Source organism: Carcharhinus amblyrhynchos, chromosome 35, assembly GCF_965287045.1.
Source record: "Carcharhinus amblyrhynchos chromosome 35, sCarAmb.v2.hapA, whole genome shotgun sequence".
Lineage (NCBI taxonomy): Eukaryota > Metazoa > Chordata > Chondrichthyes > Carcharhiniformes > Carcharhinidae > Carcharhinus > Carcharhinus amblyrhynchos.
Window position 1 is genome coordinate 14,349,998 of NC_137358.1, and position 22,271 is coordinate 14,372,268.

At 46.6% G+C, this 22,271-nt stretch overlaps 1 protein-coding gene across 4 annotated transcripts in view; it reads left to right on the top strand.

The window, feature by feature from the left end:
* Positions 1-16,022, top strand: part of LOC145361708 (beta-1,4-mannosyl-glycoprotein 4-beta-N-acetylglucosaminyltransferase-like) — a 33,754-nt gene extending 17,732 nt beyond the window's left edge. For 3 of the 4 annotated variants that reach the window (XM_080217624.1, XM_080217625.1, XM_080217627.1), the window contains one exon: positions 12,207-16,022. In XM_080217624.1, the coding sequence (XP_080073750.1) occupies positions 12,208-13,740 (1,533 nt within the window). In that variant the 5' untranslated portion in view covers position 12,207 and the 3' untranslated portion in view covers positions 13,741-16,022. Of the gene's footprint in view, positions 1-9,585; positions 9,729-12,206 lie in introns of those variants that run through there. The other variant, XM_080217626.1, reaches the window with a different exon arrangement.
* Positions 16,023-22,271: the final 6,249 nt, after the last annotated feature.

The window sequence follows — 22,271 nt, forward strand, 5'->3', positions numbered from 1 at the left end:
CTCTCCCCACAGATGCTGCTAGACCTGCTAAATTTTTTTTTCAGCATTAAAGATTTATCTCTTGTTTCAATCTGATTCATCCTTTTTTCTGGTTGTCTCGACTTTCTCCATCCGTGGTGTTCAGCTTCCGTTATTGTCCCTTCTTTACCCAACTGCTTTCGACCCTTTCCAGCTCCCTGTTCTCTGTTGCACTCTCTTTCTGCAGCACTGTCTGCAATGGATTTAATTCTGGCAAATCCCAGCTAATGGAGACATCTGTCCACTCCAGAATTCATCCAAATGTCCCAGGAATCTCAACCTTTCTGCCTGTCCCATCTCCATAAGCTGCATTTGTATAGTTAAGTTAAAACTAAATTTGATGCTGAGCGACAGGAGATGTTAAGGTAGATGACAGATTCTTCAAAGTGGTTTTAAGGAGCTTACTGTCTTGAGGCAAGCGACAGAGAAATTTCCAGAAGGAATTCCTTGACAGCAGAAAGAATTATCCCTACTGGTGGAACAACAAAAATCTAGGATGCTCTGACAGCACTGGGGGTTGGAGGAGATGACTGAGATGGGGGGAGCAAAGGAAGGATTTGAACAGAGGTGTGGCTGGAGCAGCAGTCGGGGGAGGTCAGTGGTGGACAACTGGCATGTGGATGAGTTAGAATATGGCCCGCAGAGGCTGAAGGTAAATTGTGCCATTTCACTGGGTGCAACTCTAATTATTTGCCTTGATGTTCTGCCTTTCAATCTAATCTCCCCCACCATCATCCAACTTTTCTCAACATCAAAAGAGCTTTCAAGGTGTTGTCTTAGTTTTCAGTGCTGTTGGGAAGGGAGTTCCAGGATTTTGACCCAATAACTATGAAGGAACAAAATTATAGTTTCAAGTCATGTTTATGAGTGGCTTAGAGAGGAACTTTCAGTGAGTGATGTTCCCATCCATCTATTGCCCTTGTTCTTCCCGGTGGTAGAGGTGGCAGGTTTGGAAGGTGCTGCTAAAGGAGTTTTGCTAGTTTCTGCAGTTCCACTTGTAGGTGGTACACACATCTGCCACTGTCGGTGGTGAAGGAAGTGGGTGGTACCTCATCCACAGACAAGCGGGCTGCTTTGTCCTGGTGTTGAGCATCTTGGGTGTTGTTGGAACCACAATCATCCAAGCAAGTGGAGTATTCCATCATGCTCCTGACTTGTAGATGGTGAACACAGTAAGAAGTCTGACAACACCAGGTTTAAGTCCAACCAATTTATTTGATAGTAAATTGTAGATGGTGGACAGGCTTTAGGGAGTGGAAAGGTGAGTTATTTGCCCAGGATTCCTAGTCTGACTCGCTCTGATAGCCACCATATAAATAAGGTGGTCCAGTTGGGTCTTTGGTCAGTGGTAACCCCTAGGATTTTGATAGTTGGGGATTCAGCGATGATAATGCCATTTTATGTCGAGGGACAATGGTTAGATTCTCTCTAGTTTTAATAGTTATTGCCCAGCAGTTATGTGGCGTGTATGTTACTTGTCACTTAGCAGCTCAGGCCTAAATGTTATCCAGGTCCTGCTGTAGATGGGCAAGGATTGCTGCTCCATTGAGAAATCGTAGAATCCCTACAGTGCAAAAAGAGGCCATCCAGTCCATCAAGTCTGCACTGACCACAATCCCACCCAGGCCCTACCCCCATATCCCTACACATTTACCCACTAATCCTTCTAACCTAGCATCTCAAGACACTAAGGGGCAATTTTAGCATGGCCAATCAACCTAACCTGCACATCTTTGGACTGTGGGAGGAAACCAGAGCACCTGGAGGAAACCCACACAGACATGAGAATGTGCAAACTCCATACAGTCAGTGACCCAAGCCGGGAATCAAACTCGGGTCCCAGGAGCTGTGAAGCAGCACTGCTACCATGCTGCCCTGAATAGTTTTGAATCTACTAAATATTATGCAGTCATTATGAACATCCCCACTTTTGACTTTGTGATGGAGAGTGGGCTGTTGAGGCAGCTGAAGGTGGCTGGGCCTAGGACACAATTGTTAACCTGGTAGCAGCGAGACAAACTCTTGGCCACCAATTCAAGGCAAATTGTCTTCCACTAATGCTGGCCTGCATTGCTGTCTCTCTGCTAAATCCTCACTGTGGGTAGCTTCAGGCTAAATGAAAATGGTGTTGCTTTTGGACCTTCTCTGACCCTCAGTTTTGGTTTTTTTTGACCAGAATGGACCATGGTACTTAGCGTAACCTTCACCTCTTTGTATTCCAGCTCTTGAGGTGCATGTCACTTGGCCAGTATCCCATGAAATCTCGCTACTAAATTGAGATAGCAGCTATAATCTTTGCTCAGTAGGCTGTCTGGCGTGGACCTTGAACCCACAACCATCAATGCCAGCCTGCTAATACTCATCGACTATGATGAACGGAATGGAATACTGAGATAATGGCGCTGGAACAGGTTCCTGCAGTTGGCGTTCACACCAGCAGTGGAGAAATGGGCCAAATAACCTCTTGTGCTGCCCTCAAGTCTGAATTAATGTTGGGATGATCTTCAATAGAAATAACAACAATGTTGAGGGACTTGTTCCAAGTTACAACACTGAGTGTGGTTTTAGGGGAATTTTGCAGTAACTTCCTTGCAGTTTTATGTAAGCCTTACTTGTGACTAATAAACTTTTTAAAAAAAAATGTTATTACACCTTACCTTCCAGTGGTACATAGTGTTTTTATGAGTGAAATGTGTGGTGAGTTAGAAACATAGGGTTTAGGGGCAGGACATTCAGCCCTTCCAAAGCTGCTACACCAATCAGTTAGATCATGGCTGATCAGCTTGGGATCTAACTTCACTTTGTGGCTCCCTGCCCCCACCTCCATAGATGGCCAGCCAGCCAGCATTGAATTCTGAAGCGTGCAGCTGGATGAAGCTGCAAAAAAAGCCCCAAGATTTTTAGGCCTTAGAAATAAGGGAAAAGATTTTCCCAGGTTGCTATAATGGTTGAGTAGTGGGGCAGGAAATTTAAGCAGGAGATCCAAACCAGGAATCATCAGCTGGCCAGGCGGGATCTTCCTGGGCCATTTTATTCCAACATAATGAGCCTCGCGCTTAATACACTTCTACATTCTCTCATTTCCTTCTCTATGAACAGTATGCTTTGTCTGAATAGTATGCAACCAGCAATACTTTTCACTGTTAATATATGTGACAACAAATCAAATTGTGGGGCACTGGTTCTCATGTGAAGCTGCTTGCTATATTAGTTTCCTCATCTAAAGCTATATAGTGAGCCCGGGACAGCAGCATCCGGGCTCACTTATGTTTCTGTTAGCTGTGGGCACATCACGGAGTGGCTGGGGTGTGCACCATTTCATTGTAATGACAAAATGTAGCTGAGTGTTTGAAGAGGAGGAGGATATACAAGGCAGTGCATATGTGGGGAGAGAATTTACTTATATTTTGCTGTGGGTAGGATGATGAGACAGATTCTCAATCTACTTCAGTAGGGATTGACCCCTGTGCTATTAATGTTAATCTAATCCAGAAATTAGCTACCTATCCAACTGAGCTAACCAGTCCCCCCTCTCCTTAACTCAGAAGAGCCACTCTTTCCACAGATACTGTCAGGCCACCTCAGTTTTCCCCTAGCATCTGCAGTGTTTTTGGCAAAAGATTTAAATTTTCTTTTATTCATTCGTGGGACATGTGTGTTGCTGGCTGGCCAGCGTTTATTGCCCATCCCTAGTTGCATGGATAATCTGACTCATTTTAAGAGTGTTTGGACCTGGTTTCCCCTGTTAGCGTTCACACCAATTGTCAGGTTGGCTGAATGGTCTAAGGCACCAGACTTGGAGTGTGGTTCCTTGCCTGGTGAATCCTGGTTCTTTTCTAGGGGCAGGGGTTCAAATCCTAGTCCTGACATTTCCCTTTTAGGGGCGACACGGTAGCACAGTGATTAGCATCGCTGCCTCACAGCACCAGGAACGTGGGTTCAATTCCCGGCTCGGGTCACTGTCTGTGTGGAGTTTGCACATTCTCCCCGTATCTGCATGGGTTTCCTCCAGCTGCTCTGATTTCCTCCCACAGTCTGAAAGACATGCTGTTTAAGTGCAGTGACCCAAACAGGTGCTGGAATGTAGTGACCAGGAAAACTTCACAATAAATTAATTACAATGTTAATGTAAGCCTACTTGTGACTAATAAATAAACTTCACCTTAACTTCTGCATTGAGGGAGAATTTAGCATGACCAGTTCACCCGAACAGGCGCCAGTGTGGCAACTACAGGATTTTCACCGTAACTTCATTACGGTGTTAATGTAAGCCTACTTGTGACATTAATAAATGAGAACAGGAGTACAACAAGCTGAATGGCCTTTTGCATTGCCCTTGTCTGTATTAATGACCAGATGATCTTCAGAAGGGAAAACAAGAAGGTCAAGAAATTTGTTCCTTGTTGCAATGGTGTGTGTGGTTTTATAACACCTTGGCTACCTTCCCATATTTTAAAATGTAGCTTTTGTTTATTAATTAGCCAATAATACTCAATGGGTGGTTAGCAGTCAGGTTTTGTGTTACGATTATCACTTACGCTCAGCAGAGCATATTATCAGTTCTGTTAGTTTCCACATCCATGGGTGTAGATCAAAAGTGTTTGCCAGAGTGGATGAATTCTCTGCATTCGTCTCTTCCCCTCTGTAGGGAGATTCTGAGACTAATATTAGCCTTTCACCAATAAGAAGGATTGAGAGAATTGGTGGCAAGATGTGACACTTGCAGATTTTGAACACCAATGGCACATGCAAAATGTGGGCGTGCTCGCCTGTCTGTTTGTACTAAGTACAGCAAATAACTCCTGGTGTCGATCAGCTGTATGATATTGACAGTGATATAGCATCTGATAGGCAGCCTGTAAGGTAAGATTTGTTCTTAACCTGTAGCTTGCCCTACAGTCTTATTGTAGACCTGTTGATGTGTTGCAACCTTTGCAGTTGCTGCTGGCTTTGACTCCATCTGTTTTGATCCCAGTGCTATTTATATAACGTGTTCCAGCCTCCTGTTTATCACTCTGCCCTCCTTTCTATCAGGGAGGTGACTCTTGCCCTGTCACCTGGTTATTAAACAGCTGTAATACGAACACGGAACAGAAGCTTGAAAGTAGTGTACAGGATGTGTAGAAATTAGTATTCGGGAAGGGTTTGTGTGATGACTGTTAACTCGCCATTAACCTCCCAGCTCTAAGCTGTGCCAAAACACTTGCTCCTGAGTTGCCCGAATCTGAATTTTTTGCTTTGTCTGGGTTTCCCTTGGTGTCCTGCTCTGGAGATGAGGATTAAACTTGCTGAGCAAGACCCACTGGAGGTAACTGCTGGGTGCAAGCAGAGGGAGAGTCAAGCCAAGTACTGCTTTTGAGCCTGGTCCCCAGACTGTGGCATTTGTAGCGTAATGTGGCAGAGTCTGTGGGAATTACACTGGGCAAGATCTGCTGCTGAAATACTCCAAGCATTTTCCGAAAACACTCCTGGGGTGTGTTTCAGTGCCTTTTCAGTCTTGATGCAAATGAGTAAAACTACTTTTAATTTTTAAGGTCTGATAGCATTGCAATTAGTAAATAACCGGAACCAGCAGTGTACTCAAAACAAAAGTGACAAAGGGAAATTGAAGAACTTGATGGTTTGTGTGTGCAGGGCTTGAAAGGTAGTAAGGTCATAAAACTGCAGCTATAATTTTCCAAAGCGTGCTCGACTCCAGAATTTGTCCCTTTTTTGTAGATCAGAAAATTGCAAATGTAACAGAGAGCGAGAGATAGCAGGAAGTTGAGGCTGATACCTAGTATCTAGAGCAATATTTATTTTTGGAATCTCCTAAAGGCAAGATAACCAAGAAATTTGAGCTGGTAAAGAGAAGTCATCCTGGATTTATAAAGGGGAGTGAGGTCCAATGAGCCTTGTGGAATTATAGAAATTGACTAAAATAGTCAGGGAACGTCAAGGGTTGTAGTTTTATTTAGCTTTCAGAAGACATTCTGGAAGAGTCCACATAAGAGACTGTTAGCTAAAACATAATGAATTGCAGGCAAATTGTTGCCAAGTTTAAAGATTTAAGTTTTGTTTTAAGTGGTAAAACAGTATTGTTATGGACAGGAGAACAGAGCAAAACTAAACTTTATTCTCTTGCCATAAGCAAGAGCTGTGTCTTGTTTTGAAATAGGCTGTGGCTCGTAGCCTTTGGTTTGTGTCAATTAAATTTAAAAGTAACTGAGCAAACTCATCTTGGGATTAAACTGAAGTTTAGTTTATTCATACATTCAAACCTTGATTGTACGTGCGTGCGCATGCACACAGTAAACGGGGTATTTTAATGAAAACTTTTGAATTGCAAAAGGCAAAATCTAAAGGTGGTTGCCTCAGTTGAAAATTTCGGGTGGGTTCAGGTGGGTTCCTGGCAGAAGTGCAGAGAGAAAATAAGAGCAGGAGTAGGCCATTTGGTGTTTTGAGCCTGCCCTGCTGTTGCTTCTGATCATGCAACTCAGTAACCCACTCCCACGCTCTCCCCATGTCTGCCTGGGTTTCCTCCGGGTGCTCTGGTTTCCTCCCACAGTCCGAAAGACGTGCTGGTTAGGTGCTAAATTCTCCCTCAGTGTACCCAAACAGGTGCTAGATTGTGGCGGCTAGGGGATTTTCACAGTAACTTCATTGCAGTGTGAATGTAAGCCTACTTGTCACACTAATAAATCAACTTACGATTGTCAGTCAGGCTCAGTGTGACACATTTTTCATGTGGGCCCTGTTCTTTGTACAAACCCTATTTTGGCAAAATAAAATAGTTGATCATTCCTCTTGACCACACAGTCATTGGCACAGCAGTTAGCACTGCTGCCTCAGTGCTGGGGACCTGGCTTCGATTCCTGGCTTGTGATTGCCTGTGAAATTTGCATATTCCCCCAATATCGGTGTGGATTTCCTCCCAAGGATGTACAAGTTAGGTGGATTGGCCATGCTAAATAGCTCCTTGGTGTCCCAAGATGTGTAGGTTAAATGGATTAGCCATGGGAAATGTGTGGGGTTGTGGGGATAGGGCTTAAGCAAGATAAAAAGATACTCTGTCAGGGATTTGGTGCAGACCCAGTGGGCTGAATGGCCTCTGCACTGTCAGGATTGTATGAAATTGCCTGGTTTAAATTTCAAGCGATGGTTGGCAGTTAACGGTCAGTCACCATCAACTGATGCAATCTCAATGACACTGCCGCTAATAATCAATTCTTAGAATCCTACAGTGCAGAAAGGGGCCCTTCGGCCCATCAAATCGGCACCAACCACAATCCCACCCAGGCCCTATCCCCTTGTACTTTACCCACTAATCCCTCTAACCTATGCACCTCAGGACACCAAGGGGCAATTTTAGCATAGCCAATCAACCTAGCCCGCTCATCTTTGGACTGTGGGAGGAAACCCACGCAGATACAAGAATGTGCAAACTCCAGACAGTGACCCGAGCTGGGAATGGAACCCACGTCCCTGGAGCTGTGAAGCAACAGTGCTAACCACTTTGCTACCGTGTCAAGATCCGCTTGCCAATGAATCCACACTCTCCATGTGAATTTGTTGATTTCCTTTTACGTTCTGAGTGCGTGATTTTAAAAAACGTAGAATTTGACAGTTTATATTGCCTACAACTATTTTGTATAATAAAGCGCTTTTACAGTGGTCATTTAAATCATATGACTTTGCTCCTCCACAATGATTTCGTAAAGGGATGTTTTACCTGGGTCTCGCTTTTGTTTTGTGATTTGTGTCCCAATCATTAGCCTCTTAGAAAAAGTCATTAATCATAGTGATGACCCAGTTTCACCTTGCTTTTGTCTTGGTAGACCATTTGACTTTAAGGGATAAATTTGTAAAGATATATAAATGATGCACTATGGCACAGTGGTTAACACTGCTGCCTCACAGCGCCAGAGACCCAGGTTCAATTCCAGCCTCAGGTGACTGTCTTTGTCTTTGTGAAGTTTGCATGTCCTCCCTGTGTCTGCATGGGTTTCCACCAGGTGCTCAGGTTTCTTCCCACAGTTGAAAGATGTGTGGGTTAGGTTGATTGGCCGTGCTAAATTGCCCCTTAGTATCAGGGGAATAGCAGAGTAAATACATGGGTTATGGGGGTAGGCCCTGGGTGGGATTGTTGTTGGTGCAGCTTGACAGGCCGAATATGCTCCTTCAGCAATGTAGGAATGCTATGTTTCTAAATTATCGTACTTTTTAGGCCTTGATATATCCAGGATTCTGTGAGCAACATGTCTCAGTACAATCCATATAATGCTTTAGTCACCTTATGACTCCAAGGGAAAAACCCTCCTTCAAACACAAGTTAGCAATCCTGCCTCAGTGCCACAGACCTGGGTTTGATTCTGGCCTCAGGTCACTGTCTGCCTGTGTGTGTGAAATTGAGTTTCCTCAGTGCTCTAATTTCCTCCACCAGACCTGAGATCGCAGAATCCTTACAGTGCCAAAGGCCGTTCAGCCCATCGAGTCTGCACCAACAACAATCCCACCCAGCCCTATCCCCATAACACCATGTATTTACCCTGTTAATCCTCTGGCCGTGCTAAATTGCCTCCAGTGTCAATCAACCTAACTCGCACATCTTTCAACTGTGGGAGGAAACTGGAGCACCCAGAGGAAACCCACGCAGACACGGGGAGAATGTGCAAACTCCACACAGACGTGGGGGCAGTAGTGCTAACCACTGTGCCACCGAGAAAGTCACAAACATTGGTCTTGTTGCCAATTGCATAGCTGACTGCAAAGGCATTAAGGCTCTGCTGGGATTTGAACCCAGGATCTACCTATTCCTTTACTAAGCAGCCACTTTAACCAACTAAGCTGCAGAATCTGATGAGATGTGCAAGTTGGATGAATTAGCCATAGTGTCCAACAGGTGTATAAGTTAGGTGTATTAGCCATGAGAAACACTCCTGGTTTCGTGATGTGGAGATGCTGGCGTTAGACTGAGGTGGGCACAGTAAGAAGTCTCACAACATCAGGTTAAAGTCAAACAGGTTTATTTGGTAGCATAAGCTGCCGGAGTGCTGTTCTTTCATCAGGGTGAATCCGGGGATAGGACCTGGGTGCTATGCTCTCTGAGTCAGAGCAGACTCAATGGGCCGGATGGCCCCTGCCTGCACTGTTGGGATTCTGTGAAACACCATGCAATGGGACTGTGAAGTGATCCCAGCAAGGTACCAAAGGCAAGTTCAATTAATTGTCAATCTGTAATCAGCAGATTTTTGCCAGACCCTAGTAGGGAGGAGTATTGACTCAAGGCAAGTAGATTAGAGTTGAGGTCTATTTACTCATTCATGAAATGTTAGTGTCGTTGGCAAGGCCAGTGTGTGTGTGTCTTTACATCCTTTTAAGGCAGGAACAGACTTGGCAACAAAGCTTTGCGGCCAAAGTTTTATTGAGGCAAAGTTAGGGCAAGTTTATTAAGTTTATTGATGTAGTTTGTGCAAAAACTGGATGTTAGTGATTCGCAGATCAATGCACACAGGTCTCTCTCTCTCTTTTCTCTCTTTTCTCTCTCACTCTCTCGCTCCCCCAGCTCTATTTCTGATATCCATTTAACCGCATGCTGCCACTCACCCCCTACCCATGTCACCATGGTCATCTTCAGCTGAACTGTAGTTGGTTGTGTCCAGGCAGAATGCCCATCAAGATAATGACTGGACTCCAGAAAGCACAAGATAAGGAGGGTTGAGGGGGAGGGGGTAAGTGATTGAAGGGAAATAGGGAGGGGGGGGGCTACTTTAAACTAAATGCAAATACTATTCAAAGATTATATACCCTGATATTATTTATTCTGCTTTCTGTGCCTTGTCATTAATAGAATGTATACTTGTCACCTTCCTATCATTTCCTGAAATCTTCAATAAGATTCAGCTCACTTTCAGCTGATCTTTTCTTCTAATCATTGCCCCCTAATGGATTCATCATTTAGCCGCGTTCCTCCTGATGTGGGAGTCGAGCCGCCCAGGTTCTGACCCCCAAACCCTCCAAGACCAGGAATTAGGAGCGATAGTCAGTAATTCAGCCATTTGAGCCTGCTCTGCCATTCTAATATGATCATGGCTGATCTCTATCTCATCCTGACTCCATTTCCCTGCGTTTTCCCCCATCACCCCTTTTTTTTTAATCCCGCTTTTGATCAAATATTTATCCACCTCTTTCTTGAATCCATTGATTTCTGCATCCACGGCACTCTGGGGCAGTGAGTTCTGTAAATTCACAACCCTCTGTGATAAGTAATGTCTCCTTATCTCTGTCTTGAACCTCTTTCAACTCCTCCTCCCTCCCTCCCTCCCCTCTCTTTTCTCCCCCCACCCCCCCCTCCCTTACTCTGCAACTGTGACCTCTTGTACTACTCTGTTCTCGAAGGAGGAACATTTGGTTAACGTCTAATTTATCAATCTCATTGAGTATTTTTTGTATACCTTAATCAAATCCATCACCCTTCCCCCCCACCCCCCCCAACCACCGCCCACCATTCTTCGGCACTCCAGCGAGTACAGGCATAAATGATCCAAATTTGTGTAGCACCTTTTTTTAATGTTGTAAAACATCCCAAGGTATTTCACTGAACAAAAGGGCCTTGTTAACCAAGGGCGGATGATGAAAAACTCATTCCGTGGGGAGGAGAGAAGGATTGAGAGGTTACATGTCCATCTTGTTCCAAGGTCAACGTGTTCCCTGGCCAAAAACAGAAAATGCTGGAAAATCTCGGCAGGTCTGATGGCACCTGTGGAGGGAGAGTAAGAAGCACTGTGTTTTGAGTCTGGATGACTCTTGTCCTCTCTCAAAACATTGGTTCTGTTTGCTCTCAGCAGATGCTGTCAGTCCTGCTGAGACTTTCCAGCATTTTTTGGTTCTTTTTCTGATTCCAGCATCTGTAGTATTTTGCTTTTATCTTGGTGTTTCCTGGCCTGCCTGTGGAATTTAGTGGTTGTGCTAATTATTAATCATGATTTTAATGATGGTTCTCTTGCCTCTGGGGATGGTTGTGATCTCCCATATTCCCTGTTTTTGGTGACGAGCTGAGAATTCTCCCAGGTGGTGAGGGATATTTTCACCCAGCGTTAGTAACCGACTAATTGGTCTTGTTTGTGGGATCTTGCTGTGCACATTTTGTCCGCCACATCACTACGTTGTGGTTTGTGCTGTGAAAGATACCATAATGTATGGGAGCCAAATTAGGCTATTTGGCCCATCGAGTCTGCTCTGCCATTCAATTATGACTGATATGATTCTCATCCCCATTTTCCTGCCTTCTCCCCGTAACCCCTGACCCCCTTACTGATCAAGAACCTATCTATCTCTGTCATAAAGACACTCAATGACCTGGCCTCCATAGCCCTCGTGGCAGAGTTCCACAGATTCACCACCCTCTGGCTGACAAAATTCCTCTTCCTCCTCTGTTTTAAAGGATCGTCCCTTCACTCTGAGGTTGTGCCCTTGAGTTCTAGTCCCTCCCACCAGTGGAAACATCCTCTCCACATGCACTCTATCCAAGCCTCTCCATATTCTGTAAGCTTCAATAAGATCCCCCTTCTAACCTTCCAGTATAGACGTAGACTTCTCAACCGCTCTTCATATGGTAAACCCTTCATTCCTGGGATCTCCTTATGACTCTCCTGGACCCCCTTCAAGGCCAGCACATCCTTCTTTGGGTATGGGGCCCAAAGCTGCTCTCAATATTCCAAATGGGGTCTGACCAGAGCCTTACACAGCCTCAGCAGTACATCCCTGCTCTTGTATTCTAGGTCTCTAGAAATGAATGCTAACATTAAATTTGCCTTCCTAAATGCTAGCTGAACCCGCATGTTAACCTTGAGAGCCCTGAATCAGGACTCCAAAGTCCCTTTGTGCTTCAGATTTCTGAAGCCTTTCCCCATTTAGAAAATAGTCTTTTCCTCTATTCTTCCCATCCAAGTGCATAACCTCACACTTTCCACATTGTATTTCATCTGCCACTTCTTTGCCCACTTTCCTAACCTGCCCAAGTCCTTCTGCAGCCCGGCCCCCGTTTCCTCAATTATACCTCTCTGCATACCTTTGTACCATCTGCAAATTTAGCAACCATGCTCAGTTCCTCCTTCCAGATCCATAATGTATATGGTGAAAAGTTGCCTTGGAAACACAGTTCTTGGTGGGTTTTTAATTGCTGATGTTTTCTGTTCTCTCCGGCTTAGGATGAAGATGCGGCGACACCGTGTGATTCTGGTACTGTGTATGGCAGGACTTTGCCTCATCTCCTTCATGCACTTCCTCAAAGCCCTGTCCTACATCACATTTTCCCGCGAGCTCTCTGCCTTCAGCCCCTCCCTCCGCTCTATCTTCGTCGACTCGCAGTTCTTTTGGAAGCCGAGTGTGACAGAGGACGTGAACACTGGCGGCCTCGGGCTTCAGATCACTCCCAAGGCCCAGAGTGCAGGCCGTACGCCCTTGCACCGAGCCCTGTTTGAGCTGAAAGATGACGAGACCAAGTATTTCATGCAAACCAAGGCAGGAGCCATTTGTTTCAAGCATGGAACTAAGATGGCAGCAGCGACTGTGGAGGGGGCACAGGACTGGGGCCGCAGCACTGTGGATAAGCAGCTGGCACAGAAGGTGGCGAGCCGGGGGTGGAGTGGAAGGCCACGGCGCCGCTGGGTTGGGTGCCCTTGCCTCCCAGGCTGGCATGGGCCTTACTGTGGGGTGCCCACCATGGTCCAGTACTCCAATCTGCCAACCAAGGAGCGCCTGAGCCCACGGGCGGTGCCCCGCAGGGTCATCAACGCCGTTAACATCAACCACGAGTTTGACCTGTTGGACGTCCGGTTCCGCGAGCTGGGTGACGTGGTGGACGTTTTCATCATCTGCGAGTCCAACTTCACTGCCTTCGGGGAGCCCAAGCCCCTGAAGTTTGTCGAGATGCTCCAGAACGGGACCTACGCCTACATGGGCCACAAGATCCTGTACGTTTTCCTGGACCACTTCCCCAGCGGCGGGAGGCAGGATGGCTGGATCGCTGACGATTACCTGCGCACCTTTCTGACCCAGAACGGGATGAGCCGCATCGTTGACCTCCGGGACGACGACATCTTCCTGATCAACGATGCAGACGAGATTCCCGCTCACGATGGCGTGCTCTTCCTCAAACTCTTCGATGGCTGGACTGAGCCTTTTGCCTTTCACCTGCGCAAGTCGCTATACGGTTTTTTCTGGAAGCAGCCTGGGAGCTTGGAGGTGGTGTCCGGCTGCACTGTAGCCATGCTCTTCATGGTGTACAATGGCGACGGGATTAAGCTGCGGCGGAGGGAGTACTACTTGATGCCAAACTTCCGGCAGTACGAGAACAGCACCGGCCACATCCTGGTGCCTTGGGCGGTGGGCAGCCCCCTCCACTTTGCCGGCTGGCACTGTTCCTGGTGCTTTAAGCCGGAGGGCATTCGCTACAAGTTGCTGTCCGCACAGAACGGGGACTTCCCCCGCTGGGGGAATTACCAAGAGAAAAGGGAACTGAGCTACATCCGCGAGTTGATCCAGACGGGGGGCTGGTTTGACGGCACGGAGCAGGATTACCCCCCGGCGGACCCCAAGGAGCACATGTACGCTCCCAAATACCTGCTGCAAAACTTTGACAAGTACCGGTACATACTAGAGAATCCGTATCGGAAAGAGAGCTGGGGCCAGGGAGCTGTGAAAGCTGCCGAGGTTTACAATCAGACTGGGAGGATTACATAGTGGCAGAGAGAGCTACGCCAGAGGGCCCGTGTGACTGTGCAGCATCTACTGTCTGGGATTGTACCACTATTGGGACTTCTCTCGTGCGGTGTTCGAGTCCATGTCGACACCAGCGCCAAATTCCTTCATCACATTCGCCACCTTTTGATTTATAATTTTTTTTCTCCCCAGAATTCTCTGTGTGGGGCAAAGCTGGTTTTGATTCAGATTCTGATTTAAGATTTCTTTCGAGTACTAAACTCACTTCTCTTCTCTTCCCTGCCTCCTAAGGAGTTGTGTGAATGAAGTGCAGTGCACTGTGATAGGTAACCACTGTCCCTGAGCGGATGGACTTACTCAAAACTTGGCCCTCGTGGAATGTGATACGGAATCAAAATGTTAGTTTGCAAAATACAATTGCTACTGGGTCCAGAACGGGGAATGAAACACTAGGCGGGGAGGTGTTGGCCTTTTACCACTTAAACCTGCTTCCTGGTCAAAGGGGCTATAACATTTACTGATTCATTAAAATCTGTGAAACTCTGCCCCTGACACGAGGGAGGATAGAGAAATGCAAACTGTTTGGCTCCTGAGCACTCTGCCTGCTGTCCCTGTGCCAGGTGGGGGCACCCTCAGGATCTAGAGGATATAAGGGACTGACCAGTCTTCCTGAACACACTCACCCTGAGATGGACTGGGCCAGTCCTGGAGAGATGCACCTCATTGCTGAGAGCAAGCAGGGAACACCATGATGACATCAGTGGTCAGATAGTTTCAGATTTCTGCTACATTTCCAGTTGGTGCTATTGCTGTCATCGCAAGGAAGGATGAGTGGGTGCCCCCTCGCATCACCCAAATCCCAGGTCCGAGTCCAGCCTTTGATCAGTCAGGGGGCCTGGGTGTGGTTAGAGGAGACAGGCAGGCTGTGACCCAGTGACCATCTCGCTGGACAGCACAGGTGGGCAGTCTTGGGCAAAGGGCAATGTGGTGAGCAGAACCCAATCCCTGCCCCCAGTGGCTGGCACTGAGTGCAGGAGAGGGTACAATAGCACTGGAATCAGACTGGGAGCCCAGCCACAGGGAGGGAGTTTAGAAGGTTCCCTTGTAAATTATATAAAAGTTAAACTCTTGTCGCCCTGGGGCAGTGGGAAATGTTGAAATGGAGTTGGCAAAATTTCCATTTGCTGAAAGCACTGGTTCTCTGGATTTTCTGTTTTGGGGAGTTTTTGGAAATGTTTTAAGCCAAGGTCTGACTTTTGGCTGTTTCAGGGAGATTGGTTTCTTGTGTCACTGAGTTTCTCCTCCTCTTCTGTGTAATGTCTTCAAGATTGAAGTTTCTGTGAAACTCTCTTTTTTTTTTGTAAACTATTGTTTAGGAGTTGACCACTTGTGTTCAGTGAAGTGATGCAGATCCTGGGGTGTTCATCGTTCCTGCAGCAATAGGCTTTGCTCTGAAGGGATCAACCACTGACCTTACCCCCTTTCCCACCCCCAGTTCAGGTTGCACTGACCCATCAGCTGGTCAGTGCTCACACCTTTTTGAATACACTGGATCTCAAACGTCAGATCACTGAACGGCAGGGCGTTGTTTGGCTGAGTTACCAGCACTGGGCACGGTGCGCACACACACACACTAACCCTATTTCTCATCTGCTTATAAGGGACTCTTCCTGAAGCTTGTCAGCTAGAAGTCAGAGGAAGCTCTGAGTCATAAGGGGTTGGGGGGGGTGGAAGGGGTGCACTCCATTCCGACAAGGAACTGTCCCTCTGATCAGCTCCTGAAGCTTTGCTGACTCTAGTTCACTGAATCTGTGGCAGATCAGTTGTGGGTGGCCTCACCGCCTGCAGGCTTGGTTTCCCAAGCAGCTTGAAATAAATAAATAGGAAAACTAATCTGACTCTGACTGGAGTGACGCCCAGAGTCTGTGCCCTGGGACTGCCCACTGTTGCAGTCCAATGAACTGTCCAACTTGGAAGATATGGAGGGAAATCTCCAGGGCAGCTCCTGTACATGGATGGTGTGGTTAATAGCACCGAGCTGCTCCGCATCGCACTGCTGCTGCGGGGGCGGAAAATGGCCAGCTACTCCCCATGTGTGTGCATACACACCCTCGCCCAGGCAGTCCCTCACAGGTGAGCAATCATCATGGGTTCAGACTCAATGGGCGCAGAACCCACACTGTCACTGTTACAGCCACAAACGAGGTGGGGACTGAATCCTAACTGTACCATTAATTAAAACAAAATAACATTTGCTTTAAACATTTACCAACACGTTTAATTAAATTGTATGTAGCAAGCTGTTTGTCGAAGTTTCATTCATGTTACTTGCTTGTGTGGCTGGGATTAGAGGGAGCATGCGACAAATTGCCTTTAATTCCTGCCAGGCTGGTTAGCTGCCTGCAAATTGGTGCGTTTCAATCTCACTTCTCTCCTCAAAGCAGCGAACCGAGGAGGTGATTGGTGGGCTAGTGCTATTATCGCCAATGTTCTGGGGACCTGGGTTCGAATTCCACTAGAGTAGATGGTGAAATTTGAATTTGACAGTAGATCCACCCCTTGGAATTTTTCTTTCTTGTTGGAGTATATGCATTCTGAAACATTCCTTTAAAATCTGCCACTACATCTCTATTAACTTATCCCTTGACCATATTTGCTGGTTCACTTTAACTAATTCTGTTTTCAAACCCAGATAATTGCCCCTATTCAATTTTAAAATGCTAGTCTTTTTTTTCTTCCCCCTCTCTCCAACTGAATGTGAAAGTTCAATCGTACTATGAAACAGAAACTGCTGGAAAGACTCAGCAGGTCAGATAGTATCTGTGTATAGAATCCAACAGTGTAGAAAGAGGCCATTCAGTCCATCCACAATCCCCCACCCTGCTCCTATTCCCTATAACCTCATGTGTTTACCCCAGCTAGTTCCTCCAGACACTAAGGTGGATTGGCCATGCTACATTGACCCTAACTTGCACATCTTTGAACTGTGGGAGGAAACTGGACGCACCTTGAGGGAACCCACGATGACATGGGGAGAACGTGCAGACTCTGCACAGAGAGTGAGCCAAGCTGGGGATTGAAGCTGGGTCTCTGGTGCTGTGAGGCAGCAGTGCTAACCACTGTGTAGGTAGGAAGCTGGGATTCTGCCATTGTGCCTGCAGCGGATTTGGTGGTGAACGGAAGCAGTGAAACTAGCCAGAGCCAAGAAGTCAGAAGCCCTTTGTTGCAAAGTAGCACTGCGATTCTCCCAGTGGCAGGTCGCTTTTCCTGTTGGCAGGTGCCATTTGCATCTCATGAATATTCATTAAAACAGCTGCCTGCCTGCATTGTGCCAAGCCTTCCAAGCTCAGCAGGAAATTACATCAACATCAAACTCAGTTGATGAAAGGGGACAAGATGGGCCTCAGTTCACCTTGGAGGGGAATGTACTTGAGGCTGCCTGTCACAGTGCTGCACCTCTCCTGATGGACTGGACACCACTCTGTCAGGGCAGACCAGTTCTCACCCTCCATTTGGTCTTCATGGGCAACACTGGCTGCTGGACCCTCCTGCATCACCCTTGGGTCAATACTGCGTCTAGGGTTGAGGAGTACAGGGGTCTCGTTTCCCCCTCCCCACCTGATTCCCAGTCTCTATTGGGATAGCACTGTGCTGGGGGACTCATACACCCACCACAACAGAAGTCCAAAGTTTGACCAGGACTGGACTGGAGTGTGATGGGATATGCGGGGAGCAGGTGTGGCCTGGTGAAGACTAGGGGGCAATGTGGGCGGGGGGGGGAAGCAAACAGTTGGGGGCACTGTGGAAGGAGCACCCTGCAAGGTAGGGGGAGGGCAAGGAGGTGGATGAAGATGTCGAACACCAGAAGGCAAAGAGAAGACAGAGGGGAGAGACACTGAGCCCTGCTGAGGCTGCGTGAAATGCAGACAAACAAGAGGGGGTCTCGGGGATAGCACAAAGTTAAACTTTATTTATTTATTAGTCACAAGTAAGACTTGCATTAACACTGCAATAAAGTTACTATGAAATTCCCCTAGTCGCCACACTCCGGCACCTGTTCTGCTCAATGCACCTAACCAGCACATCTTTCAGACTGTGGGAGGAAACCCACGCAGGCACGGGGAGAACATGCAGACTCCGCATAGACAGTGATCCAAGACGGGAATCAAACCCGGGTCCCTGGCACTGTGAGGCAACAGTGCTAACCACTGTGCTGCCCATGTATTACTAGAAAGGGAGGAAGACAGACTGTGGTGTGGTTGCCTGTTAGTGTGACACATTAGGGAAGGTTTGCATAAATGTTAAACAGGCTGGGTCTGCAGTGTTTTGTAAAGGTTGTCCATGGTGCTCTCTGGAAAGGGAAAGTGTGTCAAGCCTGATATGGAATTACACAGTACAGATGTTCCTGCTGAGAATCGGAAAGGAGTCACAGATGAGAGGGGCGAGGTGGACCTCACAGTCAGGAAGTGTGGGAGGACCATTGAGCTGGGCTCCTGCTGGAATACAAACTCAGTTGTTGGCACTGCTCCAGTGAACGGAGATACCAGGACAATGACAAGGGCACACGCCCTGTTGCCCAGGAAACAATAGCAAGTCAGATTTCTAAACTTACATATTTAAAGGGCTAGGCACAACTCAATAGGATCATGGAAAAATTGGAAAAGCTTCATAGTGTAAGACAGCAACACAGCCTCGGGAGAGTGAAGGCTACAGTAAAGGGGACTCACCTCTTCTGCCATCCCTCCAGTGAGGGGGAGGCATGGATTAACAAGGCCATTCATCATTAGCCAAACAGATTCTAATTACTCACCCTTCATAAAGGAAAGGATCATAGAATCCCTACAGGACAGAAAGAGGCCATTCGGCCCATCAAGTCTGCACCGAACACAATCCCAGCAAGGCCCTACCCCCATATCCCTACATATTTACCCACTAATCCTGCTAACCTGCACATGTCAGGACACTAAGGGCAATTTTTAGCATAGCCAATCAACCTAATCTGCACATCTTTGGACTGTGGGAGGAAACTGGAGCACCCGGAAGAAACCCACGCAGACACGAGGAGAATGTGCAAACTCCACACAGCCATTGACCCAAGCCGGGAATCGTACCCGGGTCCCTGGAGCTGTGAAGCAGCAGTGCTAACCACTGTGCTACCGTGCCAAGTCAGGAGTGGCATTCAGAGCCACAATCACACTGACCACGCCCACAGGGCTCGAAATATAACATCTATGGAGTGGAATGCCACTGTGTGCCTTCTAGCGTACTGGGGCAGAGGTAGTGTGATGAACAAGGCAATCTAAAGTGCCAAAGCTTATTCGCCCAGAAAATGCTGGAAAACCTCAGCTGGTCTGACAACTTCCATGGAGAGAGAATAGAGACAACATTTCGATGACCCTTCATCATCTAGACCAGAAGAATTGGGCAAGATTTACACTACTATCCATGGTGAGGAAGAGAAGAGCAGTGCTTCTTGAGGGTAGGCATTCCTGGAAGATTTTTCCCTTGTCTTCAGCTCTGGAGGGACCCGGCCTCAAAACTCTCCCACTGAGAGGCACAAACACCCTTGGCTTGCGCTGCTGGCGTGTGTGCGTGTCAGAGGCAGGGGGGACTCTGAGCGTCTGCACACCCTCCGATGCTGAAGCATGCTCTCCCTCTGAGTGCCAGAGGGCCCCAGCTTGACTCCTGCAGATGAGGCACTGGGAGAGAGGTCAAGGTGCCTGGTCCCCATGTCGCCTCTGTCCTGTTAGTGAGTATCAGAGTGTGTAGCTATGGAGGGCATGGCCAAGCACAAATCCAGCAGGAAGCGTTGGATCAAAGTCTCTGGGATGGAAGCCAACTTTATCATGGCCTTGAGGCACTTGCAAATCAGTAATATACACTGTACACAATCAGTAATATACACTACTTAATCAGTAATATACACTGTACTTAGTAATATTTACTGTATTCAGTCAGTAGTATACACTATTGAGTAATACACAATGCATTCAATCAATAATATACACTGCTCAGTAATATACACTATTCTGTCAGTAATACACACTACTCAATCGGCAATATACACTATTCAATCAATAATGTACACATAATATACAACGTTCACAGTATACATTGTACTCAATCAGTAATATATATATTCAGGCAGTAATCTATACTATATTAAGTCAGTAATAAACACTGTATTCAGTCAGTAATATACACTATATCAGTAATTTCCACAAAGTATTAGACAAATAAACCTGTTGGACTTTAACCTGCTGTTGTGAGATGACTCACTGTTCACAGTCGGTAATATGCACTGTATTCGATCAATAACATACACTGTATTCAGTCAGCAATATATACTGTAATCGGTCAGTAATATAAGAACATAAGAAATAGGAGCAGGAGTAGGCCATCTAGCCCTTCGAGCCTGCCCTGCCATTCAATAAGATCATGGCTGATCTGTCGTGGCTCAGTTCCACTTTCCCGCCCTCTCCCCATAACCCTTAACCCACTCTCTTATCAAGAACCCATCAACCCGCTTCTTAAAAATATTTAGCGAGGCAGCCTCCACCACTTCAACGGGCAGAGAATTCCAGAGATTCACCACCCTTTGAGTGAAGAAGTTCCTCCTCAACTCCGTTCTAAACCACCTCCCCTTTATCTTGAGGCTGTGCCCCCTAGTCCTACTGTCTTTTTTGAGCGGGAAGAGTCTCTCCACCTCTATCCTATCCATCCCATTCATCATCTTATACGTCTCAATGAGATCTCCCCTCATTTCACAGTCGGTGTACACTGTACTCAATCAGTAATATACACTACTCACAGTCAGTAATATACACTGTATTCTAAAGGTAATATACACTGTTCTCATTCAGTAACATGTACTGCACACACACAGTATGGAGTGTACTACTGTATTCAGTCAGTAGTACACTCTATATTCAGTCAGTAATATACCCTCACACTAAAACAGAATAGAGCCAATGTTTTGGGCCTGGATGACCTTTTGTCAGAGCTCTCGTCCAGACTCGCAACGTTGGTTCCTAATCTCTCAGAGAGCTGTCAGACCTGTTGAGATTTTCCAGCATTTTCTGTTTCAGATTCCAGCATCGCAGTATATTGCTTTTACAGTAATCTATCCTGTTCACAGTCAGCAACACGCAGTCAGTAATATACACTGTACTCAGAAATGTACGTTGTACACAGTAACATATAACTGTCTTTAACCAGTAACGTTCACTGTACTCCATAACATATACAGTACTCAGTCAGTAATATACACTGCATGTATCCACTGTGCTGCTGTGAATGTGTAAAGTATGTGTGGGTGTCTTAGTCACTGGTTTCGGTGACTCACTAATGTATATCATTGACTGCTCTGACCCACCTCCCATGCAGCTGTTGCCTGACGCTGCCAAAATTCCTACATTCTGTCACTGTCCCCTGTTAGTCTTTGTCCCAGGTGTCTCTCTTCAGTTTGATTTCACTGAAGAGGAAAGGAAAGGCGGTGTTTATCCCCTGTCTCCTTGGGTTAAAGTGGAATCTGGTCGTGTAGTCTGATTTCCACCCCCCCCCCACCCTGTAAGGTTTGCACCCCCTCCACCCTCCAGCTGACTGCCCCCTTGTCTTATGTTTTAGCCCAGCCATTTCTCAGGAGCTGTCTTAGTTTCAAAGTTCCCGTTGGGACTCTGTTGTGGAATAAGCTGTGAGCATTGGATCTGCGACATCCGAGAGGAAATATAACTTTCTGATCAGGGCTACCGCCCAATCCATCATCCCTGACACTTCCTGTTGGCCCATGTCACGTAAATAGTGTGTGTGTGTGTGTGTGTGTGTGTGTTGGGGGGGGGTAGAGGTTAGCAAGGGCACAGTCTCTCTCCCAGATACACTACTACACTCAGCTCAGACTCAGAATTAGAATTACCCCCACCTCACATCCAGATCAAGGCAGTAAAGGACAAGCAAGTACAAAAGCCTCCAATCCTCCCACTCCAGTAAAATACACTTAATCCACTACAATGGGGCTAAGGCTTCTACACTCTATCCTTTTTCTTTTCCCTTACATGAAACGGTTTGTTTCGTCAGTCCTCCAAAGTTATATTTACTGATTAGTGGCACAACTAGGATTACATTAACACTGCAATGAAGTTACTGTGAAAATCTCCCTAGTCACCAGGCCTGTTTGGGTACACTGAGCAGGACCGATGCACCTAACCAGCACGTCTTTCGGACTGTAGGAGGAAACCCACACAGACATGAGGAGAATGTGCAAACTTCACACAGACAGTGATCCCTATGCCAGAGTCTGGCGACCAGGGAATTTTCACAGTAACTTCATTGCAGTGTTAATGTAAGCTGACTTGTGGCATTAATAAATAATGTTTTAACAATGTGATATTTGCTAATAGAATGCCAACCAACCAAAATGGAACAATTTATACAATTCATTCCTGCAGGTATGAAATTGTTGGTCGAGATTTTTTAGTTTAGTTTTACCTTTTTCTCTCTCAATTGCATCTTTCCCTCTCTTTATTTCTTTCTCTGTGTCTGGTTTGATTCTAATT